At 36.8% G+C, this 13,193-nt stretch overlaps 1 protein-coding gene across 1 annotated transcript in view; it reads left to right on the top strand.

Annotated features, from left to right (window-relative positions):
* LOC6040611 (cyclin-dependent kinase 14) overlaps positions 1–13,193 on the top strand; it is a 242,186-nt gene that overhangs the window by 198,576 nt on the left and 30,417 nt on the right. The window contains exon 4 of the mRNA XM_038259731.1: positions 6,534–6,730. Coding sequence (XP_038115659.1) covers positions 6,534–6,730 — 197 coding nt within the window. The remainder of the gene's footprint in view (positions 1–6,533; positions 6,731–13,193) is intronic.

The following is a 13,193-nucleotide window of genomic DNA, read 5'->3' on the forward strand; positions in this document are numbered from 1 at the left end:
ATGTCGATATCTCAGCAACTAATGGTCCGATTTACAATGTTGAAATATGAAACACTCGTGAAATTTTCCGATCTTTTCGAAAAAAATATTTTCAATTTTTTTAAACCGAGACTAACATTTTAAAAGGGCGTAATATTGAATATTGCCAACTTTGTATGATTTTTTTTCACAAACTAATGATGCAAAAAGGCTTCTTTGGACATACCGAAGGCACCAAAAAAGTTTCAGTCGGATTAAAATAAACAAAAAGTAAAATTCTAAAAAAAGATCGATTTCGCGGAGAATTGCTCAGTTAGAATTTTCTTGGTGACATTTTGCCTAGTCTTCCAGTCTGTACTTTTTTCCCACAACCTATTTGCTATGATGTTGAATTTAGTTTGTTATGATAAATTGAAATCAATCATTCAATCATTTCTTGGCTATATCTAACAAAGATTTTTTTTTTGTAAAATGTTCAATTTATTTAGTGTGTTTCCAAATCCATGTATTTTTTTAAGAGATTGCCAGGCTGAAAAATTAATTCAAAGGTTTTGTTTATAACTACGAATAAATGTATGTATTACTAAGAGATAATTTCAAAAGCAAACTAGTTCAAATTCTGGTATTCGCAATCTATTCAATCAATTACAAAATAAAGCTTAAATTTATGAAGCCCGCAAATAAAATTAACGCATTTCTCGCCAGTTCTGCAATCGTAACAGTGAAATTGTTTGAAGGGCCATAAGTTTGAAGTTTTAAATCCTTCACAACGGGCGTCATTCGTATGCACCAGAAACAAAGTCCCATTAAAAGGAATATGTTACTCACTCCTGAGTACCATTCGCTGTATGATCCATTATTTGTATGTGCCCTGTTTGTACAGTACATTCAAGCCGCCGCCGTCGACGTCGTCCAAGTGCCGGTACAGACAAAACGCAGCGCGCTCGCGAAACTTTGCAGCGCCCCCAAGGTGGGGGCGGCAACGTGTCATAACAATAAAAAAAAAAAAAAATACTAGAACATGGAGGCCATAAAGTGTCGCCGGTTGACGCCGTTGCCTTGTACCCGGCCGGCTTTCAGGGGAAACTGGGCTGTTTTCGACTTATTTTGTACAAATTTCATAAAAAAAATACAAAATCGTTCTCACTAGTGTAAAAATAAGACTAAATTTTTCGACAAAATAAATCTAAAACATTAATATGTGACTTTCCCCTGTGTAGTGTGGAGTTTACTGAAATGGCAAAACAAAAAAAGGCAGAATGAACATAACGAGAGTCGACGGAGCCTCTCAATTCCAATGAATGGAGATGGTTATGGCAGCCGGGCAGCATCCTTGGCTGCTACAACACGTACGCTCTCGTAACCGGAGACACGCGGAGAACCGGCATTGGTGACCCAATTTCCGTCTACTCTAGGGGGCGATGCAGACAGACCTGCTGAACACCGTTCTCGTAGCTCATGGTTGGCTAATGAGAAATTACTGACAGTTTGGTGGAGACGCAGGGTGGCTGGGAAATATGAAGTACGGCGCTTCTCCACCTTTGAGGTTGCAGAGGTGAAAAGAAAATGAGCTAATTTTTCTGGAAAACTTTCCTCCGCGAAAAATGAGTTTATTAGACAGCAAGGAAGCGTACCTCTAGATTATAATGTGCACCTTCCAAATTAGTCGAGATGAAAAAGTGCACCAGCCAAAGTTTAACTCAATAACAAATGCATTACAGAGGCCTGGTCTTTGCTTTGGAGTAGCAGCAGTGCAGTCGTTCCATTTTTTTTGTTTTGTAATTGTTACATAACAAAAAGGTACCTTAAACATTTAACAGCAAAGCAGAAGTCTTGGGATTGCACACTAAAATTCCAAAAAGGTACAAATTTTAAAAAAATGGTTCAAACCTGAGAAAATGCCAGTGTTTAAGGAACCACTGCCACTAGGTCTCCCCAGCGCGCCCTGTTGAGCAGAGGAGAAGGCGTACTCTATGCTGTAACAGCTTCCTGTTTTACGACCTTTGCCTCCGCGCTGCCAGGCTTTGTCTCGTTCCGCCTTTGAGTGATGTTCCGGAGAGCTCTTCGCTCATATATCCTTTTTTTTTCCCAGGCCCACACAGGGTGCTTTCCATCCGACTTTCCGAGAGTACACACATCCATCCGCCTCTCGAGTTGCTTAATTTCTACGAAGGTGAAGCCGCCAGGGCCCTCGCATCTCGCTGGGGCTCGACTGGAATTAATTAAAAACTTTGTTCACCAAAGAACAATTTGCATGAATAAATCATGCTGCTCTGTTCTTTCCTTTGGACGAAACGCGGGAAAAGGAAGTCTCGAGCTCCAAAAATAAATCCACTTCTCCCGAAAAGGCAAAATCGCACACGAGAAACATTCCCAGAATCAGGAGGCTCGCAAACTTTGGCCCGTAAAATGAGTTTAACTGTGCTGCTCAGTGGAAAAAATGTGTATTTCTAGCTTTTTGTATTGAGCTTGGGCCTTAAAACCTGGTATCCCCAGCTAAACTTTATTTGCTTGCGGAAGGTCGTGGCGTTTTCCTATGGAGATGGTGGCATTTAGAAGATGTTATTTAAAAACTCTCAAAATTCTTTTAAAATCTTTCAAATAAAAAAAAATCTAATTATTTGCTCTACAGCATTGCCTTGGCGTTCTCGATTACGAGATTCCTACTCAAAACTAGGTGTCTGAAGGAGGCTTGATTGTTGAGGCAATTGCAAACCTCTTTTTACACCTAAGCTTCCATCCACACCGGGATTTAAATTGACAAACTTTGGATTGTGAATCCAACTACCTACCAACGACTCCATCGAAACAGGACCCAGGGAGACGACTCCTACACCTGGACTGAGCTAACGACCTAACCTCTAGGTTAGACCCGGGCCAACAATTACTTCCCCGTCCGACGAAAGGCGTGATCAGACAAATCTCGTCTTGAAAAATGCCACCTTCTTGGATCGAACCCAGGTCGACTGGGTGAAAGGCAACCACGCTTACCCCTTCTCCACGGATTCTGGCTAAATCTTTCACAAAATGCTTTATTTTTTATATTTTTTGTTGCTGGTAAAAATCTACAAAATATTTCATGATTCATGAATTCATGATATTTTTTTGTTAAGGTCTTAGTTTTTCTGATCTTGAAATTGTTCCTTAACTATAAAATAGATAATACTAGGGTGTCCAATTTTTCCGGTTTTTTTTTTATTTCCCGAGAAAAGGGAAAATATTTTGAAAATCCAGGGAATTTCCGGAATCCCGGGATATTTTTGAAATGATCATGAAACCCTTTTTTAAACATTTGATCTGGCTTTAATGCTATTTTATTTCTAATAAAAGTCTTGCGTTTTTTCGGTCAACATTTTTCTTCCTATAATATTTATAATAAGTAAAGTTAGGGCATCCAATTTTCACAGGTTTTTAATTTCTTGGGAAACGAAACAAATAACAAAACAGGGATACAGGTTTTTAGATACCGTCAGTGGGGGTGACTATGGGTCAAAAAACTATACACCTATCGTAATTTCTTAATAACGAAAACAATTTAAATAACATCGAAAATCTTTCAGCGTAGATTTGTTCTTAGATAGTTTAATAACATTTTCCCAAAATATGGTGGATTTTGATGAACACTACCTTAAATGCCAATAGTTTGAAAATTGACCCAATCTCACCCCTTAGAGTGGTTGACATTGGGTCAAATGAAACATAAATGATGCTCAAATACTACGATATGGTAAAAACAAGTCATCCAACAGTGTTTCTTGTTCGAGGGAGTCGTATTGACATGCTACAATGTTTGAATCTGAGATTTTCAAACATTTGGGTAGTTTTCGAGCAATCCCAACAAAAATATTAGAAAAATGATTTTTCGAGATGTCATTTTTAGCCAAAAACGTACCTCAACTTCAGACAGCTGCCAAAATAACAGGATTTGTTCTAGGAACGAGATTTTTTCAGCGAAGTCAGCTTAAGATGTCCCCTACACAACCCTTTTAACAGAATTTAGAACCCAATGTCACCCCCACTGACGGTACCCAAATAACTAAAGTAGGGGAAATATACAATTTTTATTATCGTCCTATCAGCACTTTGATCATGAATCACAGCTTTCATAAAGTGTTTTGACTGTTCCAAAGTAACAAATAGCTCAAAAAAAAGTGAGCAAGCAACTCTCCGTTGTTGATGTTAATTTAAAAGCGGAAAACTGCAAAAGTGATGAGAATTGGTCATACGGCTTAGAGTGATTAAAATGGGTATATTTCCCCTACTTAAATTTGATTAAATAAATGTATTTTGTTGTGCTCTGAAATTTAGATAAGCTACAATTGTTTATTCAATGTGATTCAGGTTATATTAGTTTCTTATACATAAATTAATAAATTGAAAATACATTTATTTGTGTCTGATACTGTCTGAAAGATAAATAAAGAGAGATAAGTTTGTCTGCAGGTCATTGTGCAAAAATGCTGCTTCAACAGCTGTCCCAATTCGTTACATTTGTCCTTGATTCGCTTCTGAAAGGAAAAAATATAAAATATGAAAATGTTTTTCGAAAAAAATCATTAGTTTACGTAAATATACCCAGTCTTTTAGTTTCAGAAATATAAATAATTACATTGTTGTGGGGCTCATTTTGTATGCAATACTAGTTCGGCCACTACCCTTTTTTCCACAAGAAACCGGATTTGGACTGACTTGAGGCCGCGTCCCCCACCTTGCTCCGTAAAACGAAAACGAAAACGAAAGAATATAAATAATTACATTGTTGCGGATCTATACACTAAAATTTCAACAACAACAAATATTAAAATAACCGGGATTCGATAAAGCTTTTTTGACCCCTACTTTTTGGAAAAATTTCTAAAAAGGAGAATAACTTAAGCTTGCCTCATGAATTTTTGAAACAATTTAATATGTTTTGGAATTATCGAAAATATTCTTGAAATATGTAAAATAGAATTTGCCATTGACATTTTTTTGGAAATATGGTGAAGTACACGATTTTTTTAGATGAAGGTTGTTCATTTTTTTCTCATTATTGTAGTGTTTAGGGACCATCCATAAACAAAAGGAGAGGGCTACAAAAAATATTTGAAAAAATCAGTTAAGTCAATTTTACTAAATATCATAATTATCAGCTGGCCAGCTGATCGTGCTATAGCAACCAATCCTGTTCCGTGGATGAAGAGCTCCCCAATTAGGCGTCCCCAAAATGTTCCACTTTGTTAATGTAACGGTTTCGTTTCGTTCCTAATTAATTAAATTACAAAGTGTAGCAGTAGCTCCTACAGCTTTGCGTTCATCTTTCGCGCGACTCTTACCGGTAATTAATTCAACTTTTGGTCTTTCAACAGCAAGCTTCAAGTACTCGCCACCGTTGTGCTATCTTGACGCTTTTTTTAAATTTAACTTTCGGTTGAACACTTATTTTTACAAATTCGCGTGTTGTAATTTAAGCATGGTTTGAAATCACTTTATAGTAAAAGATAGCCCAATGGTGTTCCATTTCAGGCATCGACTACCGAGGACGACAAAATACCCGGCAAGGATTTCATAATAGCATTTATTAGCGAGAGCTTTTCCAATCGAATTACGTTGGAAGCCATTTTGGAGACGCTTTTTGACGTGCGCTCGTTGATGGTGGTACTCTTTACGTCAAATTGATTGAGTGTTACGCGACGCTGATTAGTTGAATTAATAGCTGCTGTTTTGGTGTGGGAGTAGGGCACTCTACAATCTTGGTGTTACAATGTTGTGCTGGAATTTATATCTGATACCGTTTTTGCATAACATGAAGCAAAAATAGACGAAGACATTGCGCAGTCGGGAAGCCAAGTGGCAAAAGTACAAATACACTTTCTCCATTTATTTGCAATCCACTTAAGGTTCTTCAGTGCACTTCTCCCGACTGCACCGAGCTAAATTGCAAATGTTTGTTGATGTCTTTCTTTGCGCCACTTGGCACGGAAAAAGTTAAGTTCATATTTTTTTTTTCAATTGAAAATTCCAATTTCGTTCCAATTTCCATAAAAATTTCTATTTATCTCAAATTAAAAATTTTGATTTTTTTCCGTTAATTTCCGTTGACTGCAGCAGTAACAGACACATTTCCGTCACTTGACGTGTACCTTGGTAGGCAGGGTGGGTGTGGAGTGGCTGCGAAAAGCTTCTGGTTTCACCCGATTCGCGACGCAAAGAGCTTCCAGGTTGAAAACAACCACTAGCTAAGGTGTGTGGGTGTGATTGTGAGTGCCACCGCCGTTGAATATGCAAACAAATTAAGCTGAGTGAATTTCTTTCGCTAAAATTGTAAGACAAATATTTGTGCTCTACTTTGGTGTGCCGCGCCGCGCGCAGTTGTTGTGCCATAAAAGCTTCGTTTATTTATGTTCGAAGGCCGCGCACCACCCTCTCAGAACGAACTTGGCAGGATTTAATGAAATTCTAACGCAAATACGAGACCGCACGCGTTATCGTGGCCATAAAACTCACAAAAAAGCAAACATTGACCGTCGAGTTTCGATTAATAACAAATCCCGTTTTTTTCTCCCTTCTTTTAGACTGGAATCGGGTCGGCGACCACGAGCGGGTCCACCGGCAGCTGTCCGTGTCCTCCGACAGCAAGCTGCTCGACGAGGACATCCGGGAGGAAACACGTGTGATAATGCGACCTAAGAAGCCGCCCCGGCCCAAGTCCGAGGTGTTCCTGAACAAACACGACCCGCATCCCAGGAGGAAACGATTCAGTGCATTTGGGGTAAGAGTCTGCTGCTGAAAAGAAAAAAAATATGAGTACCGTAAACCGGGGTGACATTGATAGCTGGGGTAACATCAATAAGCTGAAGGTTTTTTTTTGCGAAGTTAAATATATGAATTAAATACGAACGGAAGTATAAAGAATCTTACTGAGCTTGGCAGAGAAAGGTTCAAAGTATCTCGAGACGTATGATTATGGTGATTACGAAAACGCTGATAAAAAAGGATTATTTCATTACTTACAAAGTGTCCTGATTTATACAAATAAAATTAAATTGAAATAAATCATAACTCAAAAATATACTCAAATATCAACATTCTCAGTTGATCAAACTTTTTAATAAGTGTAGAAATTTTACGAATCATGCATCAAAATTAGTTTTTATAGCAATAAAAATTTAAATATTTATAGATAAAAACTATTGAATTTTCAACAAAGTTGTATAAACCCCTCAATATTATATGGATGTAGAAAAGGGAAGAGTTTAGAATTAATGGGAAATAGGAAACGTAGCTTTATTTGTCCGATTTAATTGCGGTTTATTCCACGTCTACGTCGGTACGCGGTCGAGTTAGCAGTAAGCACTGCCGAGGGCAGCAAAAAAAAATCTCTCTGGACTTCGGGTTAGGAACCGAGGGGTGCCTTGATCGTCCTACATGGATTTAATTAAATGTTAAGACACTTAATTAAACAAACATTTTAATGCGAATTTAAAAATGAAAAATAAACAATGGTTTAAATATGTACTGATAATTCAACATGGTGCATCCGATAGAAATACACACTTTTACCATATATTAAGGGCTAGTGATTTTTCACAATGATCCGTGAAATTAGTTTTCGCCGCGAAATTTGAAACATTGTTTTTTTTATCACACACAATTTCAAAAAATTAATGATAATTTTTTGAAGTTCAATAAAAGAAAAAGCAAAGCAGTTTGACTTATTTCAATTTATTTTTGTCTTATTTTGGATTATGAATACCAAATATTGAAAAAAATCCCGCAATAATTGGATTTTTTTCAATTTTTTTTAAATACTCAGGTTTTCCTTTGCTGAAAACCATGAAAAAACTTTTTTTCACTTATTCACCTGACATCTCGAAAGTATAGCGGAATTGTAAATTCAACTGATGAAATTCTGTATAATTTCACAAAATTATACTCATAAAGACTTGTTTAAATCTATAACACAACTCGACATTTGTGATGTTGATGTTAGTAAATGTTTCAGTCTCGTCAAGTTATGATAGATTTGGGCTCCGTGTACAAGCTCTAATCTACAAAATTAATCAAATCAAAATCAAATCAAATTATTCGCTCTACAGCATTGCCTTGGCGTTCTCGATTGCGAGATTCCTTCTCGAAACTAGGTGTCCGAAGGCTTGATTGTTGAGGCAATTGCAAACCTCTTTTTACACCTAAGCTTCCATCCACCCCGGGATTCGAACTGACGACCTTTGGATTGTAAGTCCAAACGCCTACCAGCGACTTCACCGAGGCAGGACCCAGGAAGACGACTCCTACACCTGGATTGAGCTAACGACCTAACCTCTAGGTTAGACCGGGGCCAACATTTACTTCCCCATCCGACGGAAGGCGTGGCCAGACAAATCTCGTCTCGAAAAATGCCACCGGGACCCAAGCCGACTGGGTGAGAGGCAACCACGCTTACCCCGATACCATGGTCCCGGATCAGAACACAGAATTGAATTTAAGTGAATTTCTTGCGAAAGAGTTGTTAATTTAAGGTATAAATCCTGTGGAATCATTCTGAGAAACCAAGCGCCTCCATTGATTTTTTTTTTGTGTTGAATGAAACACTGAAGCGACCGGTTTCTTAGCACGGTACTCTAAATTTACAACTTTATTTTTCGCAGGAAATTTAATAAATTTTAATTTTGTCGATTGGAGCTTGTTCACTTCAGGGAGCCCAAATCAATCATACCTTGACGAAACTGAAGCGTTTTCTGACTAGTTCTGACTAGACATAAACAAGCAATATATTTTGATATTTTTGCAAAGCTCACAAATATTTTTTTCTACCGAATTCTATAAATTTTACAACTGCAGAAAAGTTTGCACACCCCAAAAATAACATCTCTCTGGTGAGAGGCATATTCAGATTACCAAGTCCGCGCCGCATCCATCTCGGCTATCTCGCCGCTCCGAATTTAGCTGGATCATATGCTATAGCTGTAAGTTCCCCATACATCGTATACAGTTAAAATAGTATACGACGTACGAAAAACCTACAGGTACGTAACGCTAATAACTTTTCAGGTTCGAGTTTTACAGCTTTGGTATGCTCTACAAAGTTGTAGAGCATTAAATTTCCAATAAGAATCTCACTTTTGGGAATATTTGGATGAAAGTAGCGCCAACGTACAGGCCAAACCTTTAAGAAAATTGGGTTTTCCATACATTTTTTCGATTTTCCCCATACAAACTTTACCTTTGAGTATCAATGGGTAAATGTTGATGCAGCCAAATTTGCTTGCTTTGGACCTATTTTGCTCATATTTGGCCCAGAGTCCTAAAATTGTCCAAGGAACAATATTCAGCTTGTGGAGCGAGGTTTTGAGAAAAAACGCTTTCTCTGTTCCAAAATTCCAAAAACAACCTCGACCCATTAACCTTTGTTTGATGGTAAATATTGATTTCGTATCAACGAAAGCATACGTTTTTGCGGAAACCCCCATTAACGAGAAAAGAAACAGAGGCAAAATTTCCCCCTCGCATGCTGCCGTATTTTCTCGCCAGTAACAAGAACAACCCCAAAGCCCCTGGAAAATAATAAAGAAAAATACGGCAATCCCCTCCAGCTAATTCCCCCGTGCGCTCATTCCGATAATCTTCCATCGAAACAAACGAATTTTCACGTGCCTGTACGCACTGACTAGCCGGCATTAGCATAAGACACAAGAAAAACTGGCTCGAGGGGGTAGAACTTCAACAGTAGGGCGTTGAAGCAGGTGAATTAGCACCCATCATCAACGTGGTGCTGGAACGGCGCTTGTGTGTGAGTGTGGGAGCATTTTTCCAACACCCCACACAAGAATCGGCAACGTTCTTAAGAATCTACCCTAATCGCAAATAAAGGCAGCATCGTAATAGATGGATGAGAGGAGGGATTAGGTTTAATTTAGGGTGTTTCCATGGAACAATTTGCGTCTTTTAGATTTCAATTTTTTTTTTCTACGAGAAAATCACCCTATCGCAAACCGTAACAAAAACACATTTCGTTACAAACTGAAAAGTTTGTGCTGGTGCTTAAGTATGAATGAAAAAAGAAGTAACGGCGTTGAAAGTTCTAGCTTCCCAGTTAATTTTTTTGTTCTCTTGTTGGAGCAACATTCAATTTCCTCTGCTCTGATTGTTGCGCGGGAAGAGATTGTGAAAGTTTTCTTTATTTTTTTCCTTGGCCAAATTCGCGGGGAACATTTCCTGCTTGATTTTTTTTTTTGAAGAGAAGTTTTTACTTCTTTTGTAGGAAGAATTGTGTTATTGACTCTATTCAGCTTTGAATGCAATATTTTATAAATGGCAATTTTTCTGATGATTTGTAAAAAAAAAATAACAATTCGTATAGGGTTTCCAACAGTTTAATCTCGATTTCGCAATTCTGTATGATGCAGCCAAATTTACTTGCTTTGAAAATTCCCAAGGGATCACTTTGAATAATTTCAATTATTCGCCACTTGTGTGCACCATCCGGGGCAGCTTGCAATAAATCGTCCCACCATTGACACTAAATTAAACGTCACTTCTGGCCCCCTACCAATCGTCGAGCAGCAACCTAACCGAGAGCCAATCAATCCGGAATTCAGAGTGAATTCCAGCAAGTCGACCGAGGCCCGGAGCCGTCCCCGGGTAAACCCGGGATTAATTAGATTTTCCAGCTCGCTTTTAATTACCGCTGGTATTTACCTTCGTGCCCCCTGATGATGGAGTTTCCTTCGGTAGCTACACTCAGTTGCTTTGAAAAAAAGTTTTCTTCCAAAAGATTGATTTCTTTATAGCAATACAGTTGCTTATTTGTCAGGAGCGAAATTTTCTTATCGAATTGAGATAAAACACGTAAAACATTTCGTCTAAACTCTCGAAAGAAAACAGTTAGTAATATTTTCCTGAATCTTTCTGTCATTTGCCCTATCATCAATGAATTTGCTTAATTTCACACTGGTCGCCTAATAAAAGAACATTTTCGCGACGTGACAAGGTTTATGTGCAAACCAAATTCAAAAAGATCAAAATTTCTCCAGAAAATCTCGGAATCGATTTTTGGGCTGTCATATTACCAATATTTTGAGAAAATTGACCTCATTATAATTTCTCTTTCAACAAATGCTCATCTTCGTTGAACCCTAGACCTAGTAGCATTTGGCAACCCTGTTTAAAGTTGAGTGCCCATAACGAGTTTTGTTAAATAAAACATATTTTTAGAGATGTTTAATGAACGTTAATTGACTCCTGAGCAGTTCTCCCAGATTTCGGTCATTCGATTTTTTTTTGTATTTTTTAATCCGACTGAAACTTTTTTGGTGCCTTCGGTATGCCCAAAGAAGCCATTTTGCATCATTAGTTTGTCCATATAATTTTCTTTGTTTAAAAGCAACGATATTAAAGTATTACAACAACTGCTAATAATGTTTCAGAGATGGCGAAAAAGATTCCACTTGGTGCAGGTGGGATTTGAACCCACAACTGATTGATCATACATGATACACGGTAAAAAAAATTTGGTGATTTTTTATTTAACTTTTTGTCACTAAAACTTGATTTGCAAAAAAACACTATTTTTATTTTTTTTATTTTTTGATATGTTTAAGAGGACATCAAACGCCAACTTTTCAGAAATTTCCAGGTTGTGCAAAAAGTCTTTGAGCGAGTTATAAATTTTTGAATCAATACAGATTTTTTCAAAAAATCAAAAAATTGGCCGCAAAAATTTTTCGACTTCATTTTTCGATGTAAAATTAAATTTGCTATCAAAAAGTACTTTAATGAAATTTTGATAAAGTGCACCGTTTTCAAGTTAAATCCATATTTAGGTGACTTTTTTGAAAATAATCGTAGTTTTTCATTTTTTTTAAATAAGTGCACATGTTTGCGCACTTTTGAAAAAAATATTTTTGAAAAGCTGAGAAAATTCTCTATATTTTGCATTTTTGAACTTTGTTCATACGACCTTTAGTTGCTGAGATATTGCCATGCAAAGGTATAAAAACAGGAAAATTGATGTTTTGTAAGTCTCACCCAAACAACACACTATTTTCTAACGTCGATATCTCAGCAACTAATGGTCCGATTTTCAATGTTAAAATTTGAAACATTCGTGAAATTTTTCGATCTTTTCGAAAAAAATATTTTCAAAATTTTTAAACCAAGACTAACATTTTAAAAGGCGTAATATTGAATGTTTCGCCCTTTTGATCATTTTTGTATGACCAGCTGCCAAATTTGTATGGAAAATTATATGGACAAACTAATGATGCAAAATGGCTTCTTTGGGCATACCGAAGGCACCAAAAAAGTTTCAGTCGGATAAAAAAATACAAAAATTAAAATTTAAGAAAATTGACCGATTTCGTAGAGATTGCTCTCCTAAATAAAACTTTTTTGAATTATTCAAACTTAAAATTGAACAACCTTGCTAAGAACTATTGAAACACAAATAGAAATAACGAGGGATTTAAATTTTGAAGATTTTAATACAAATAATTAACCCTCTCCCGCCCATGGTTACTCCAGAGCACCAAAACTTTGTACTCAAATATCTCGGAACTGACACAACTTTTCATGGTGCTTTAAGTTGCAGGTGTTCATGTAGAATGTATACTAACATCTCCCCAAATTTCATCAAAATTGGTTAAGCACAAGCAAAGTTACAGTGATGTAAACAAAAATGGGCCAATTTTAGGGAAATAAATAAGACCTGTCTTCGAAAGCCTGTAAAAATTACCAAACACAAAATTTTATGAAACAAAAAATGTTTTGCTATCATTTGAACGGACAAGAACCCTGAATAACATTGTGAGTTTGGACCGGTTTAAGTGTTTTCAACCTTTTTCATTTGCAAGCACCAGCTAGGCATATAGCAACTAAATATTCAGGAGCACTTTTTCTAAATTACAGAAAAAGCTTATTTTATCAAAACAAAGTTTATAAACGTTTGACTATTCATAAACAAGACAAAACATTGTTATTAGCCCGATAGTTTTATTATTTTCCTCATTTTTCATGAAAATGGTTGTTTGTGGGTTTTGCATGAGCCAATCAAAGAAACCTAAAAATGCAGAGATTTTAGAATTTGTAGTTAATGCTTCAGAAATATGGTCTTACAGCAAAGAATAAGTAGTTTTTAACACATTTCGAAGCGTTTTCAAACAAATTAACCAATAGATTTGAAGAAAACGAGATTTAGTGGTTTAAAAAAAAGTTGCTCATCTTCCTAATGGTGC

The sequence above is a fragment of the Culex quinquefasciatus genome, chromosome 3 (genome assembly GCF_015732765.1).
Source record: "Culex quinquefasciatus strain JHB chromosome 3, VPISU_Cqui_1.0_pri_paternal, whole genome shotgun sequence".
Lineage (NCBI taxonomy): Eukaryota > Metazoa > Arthropoda > Insecta > Diptera > Culicidae > Culex > Culex quinquefasciatus.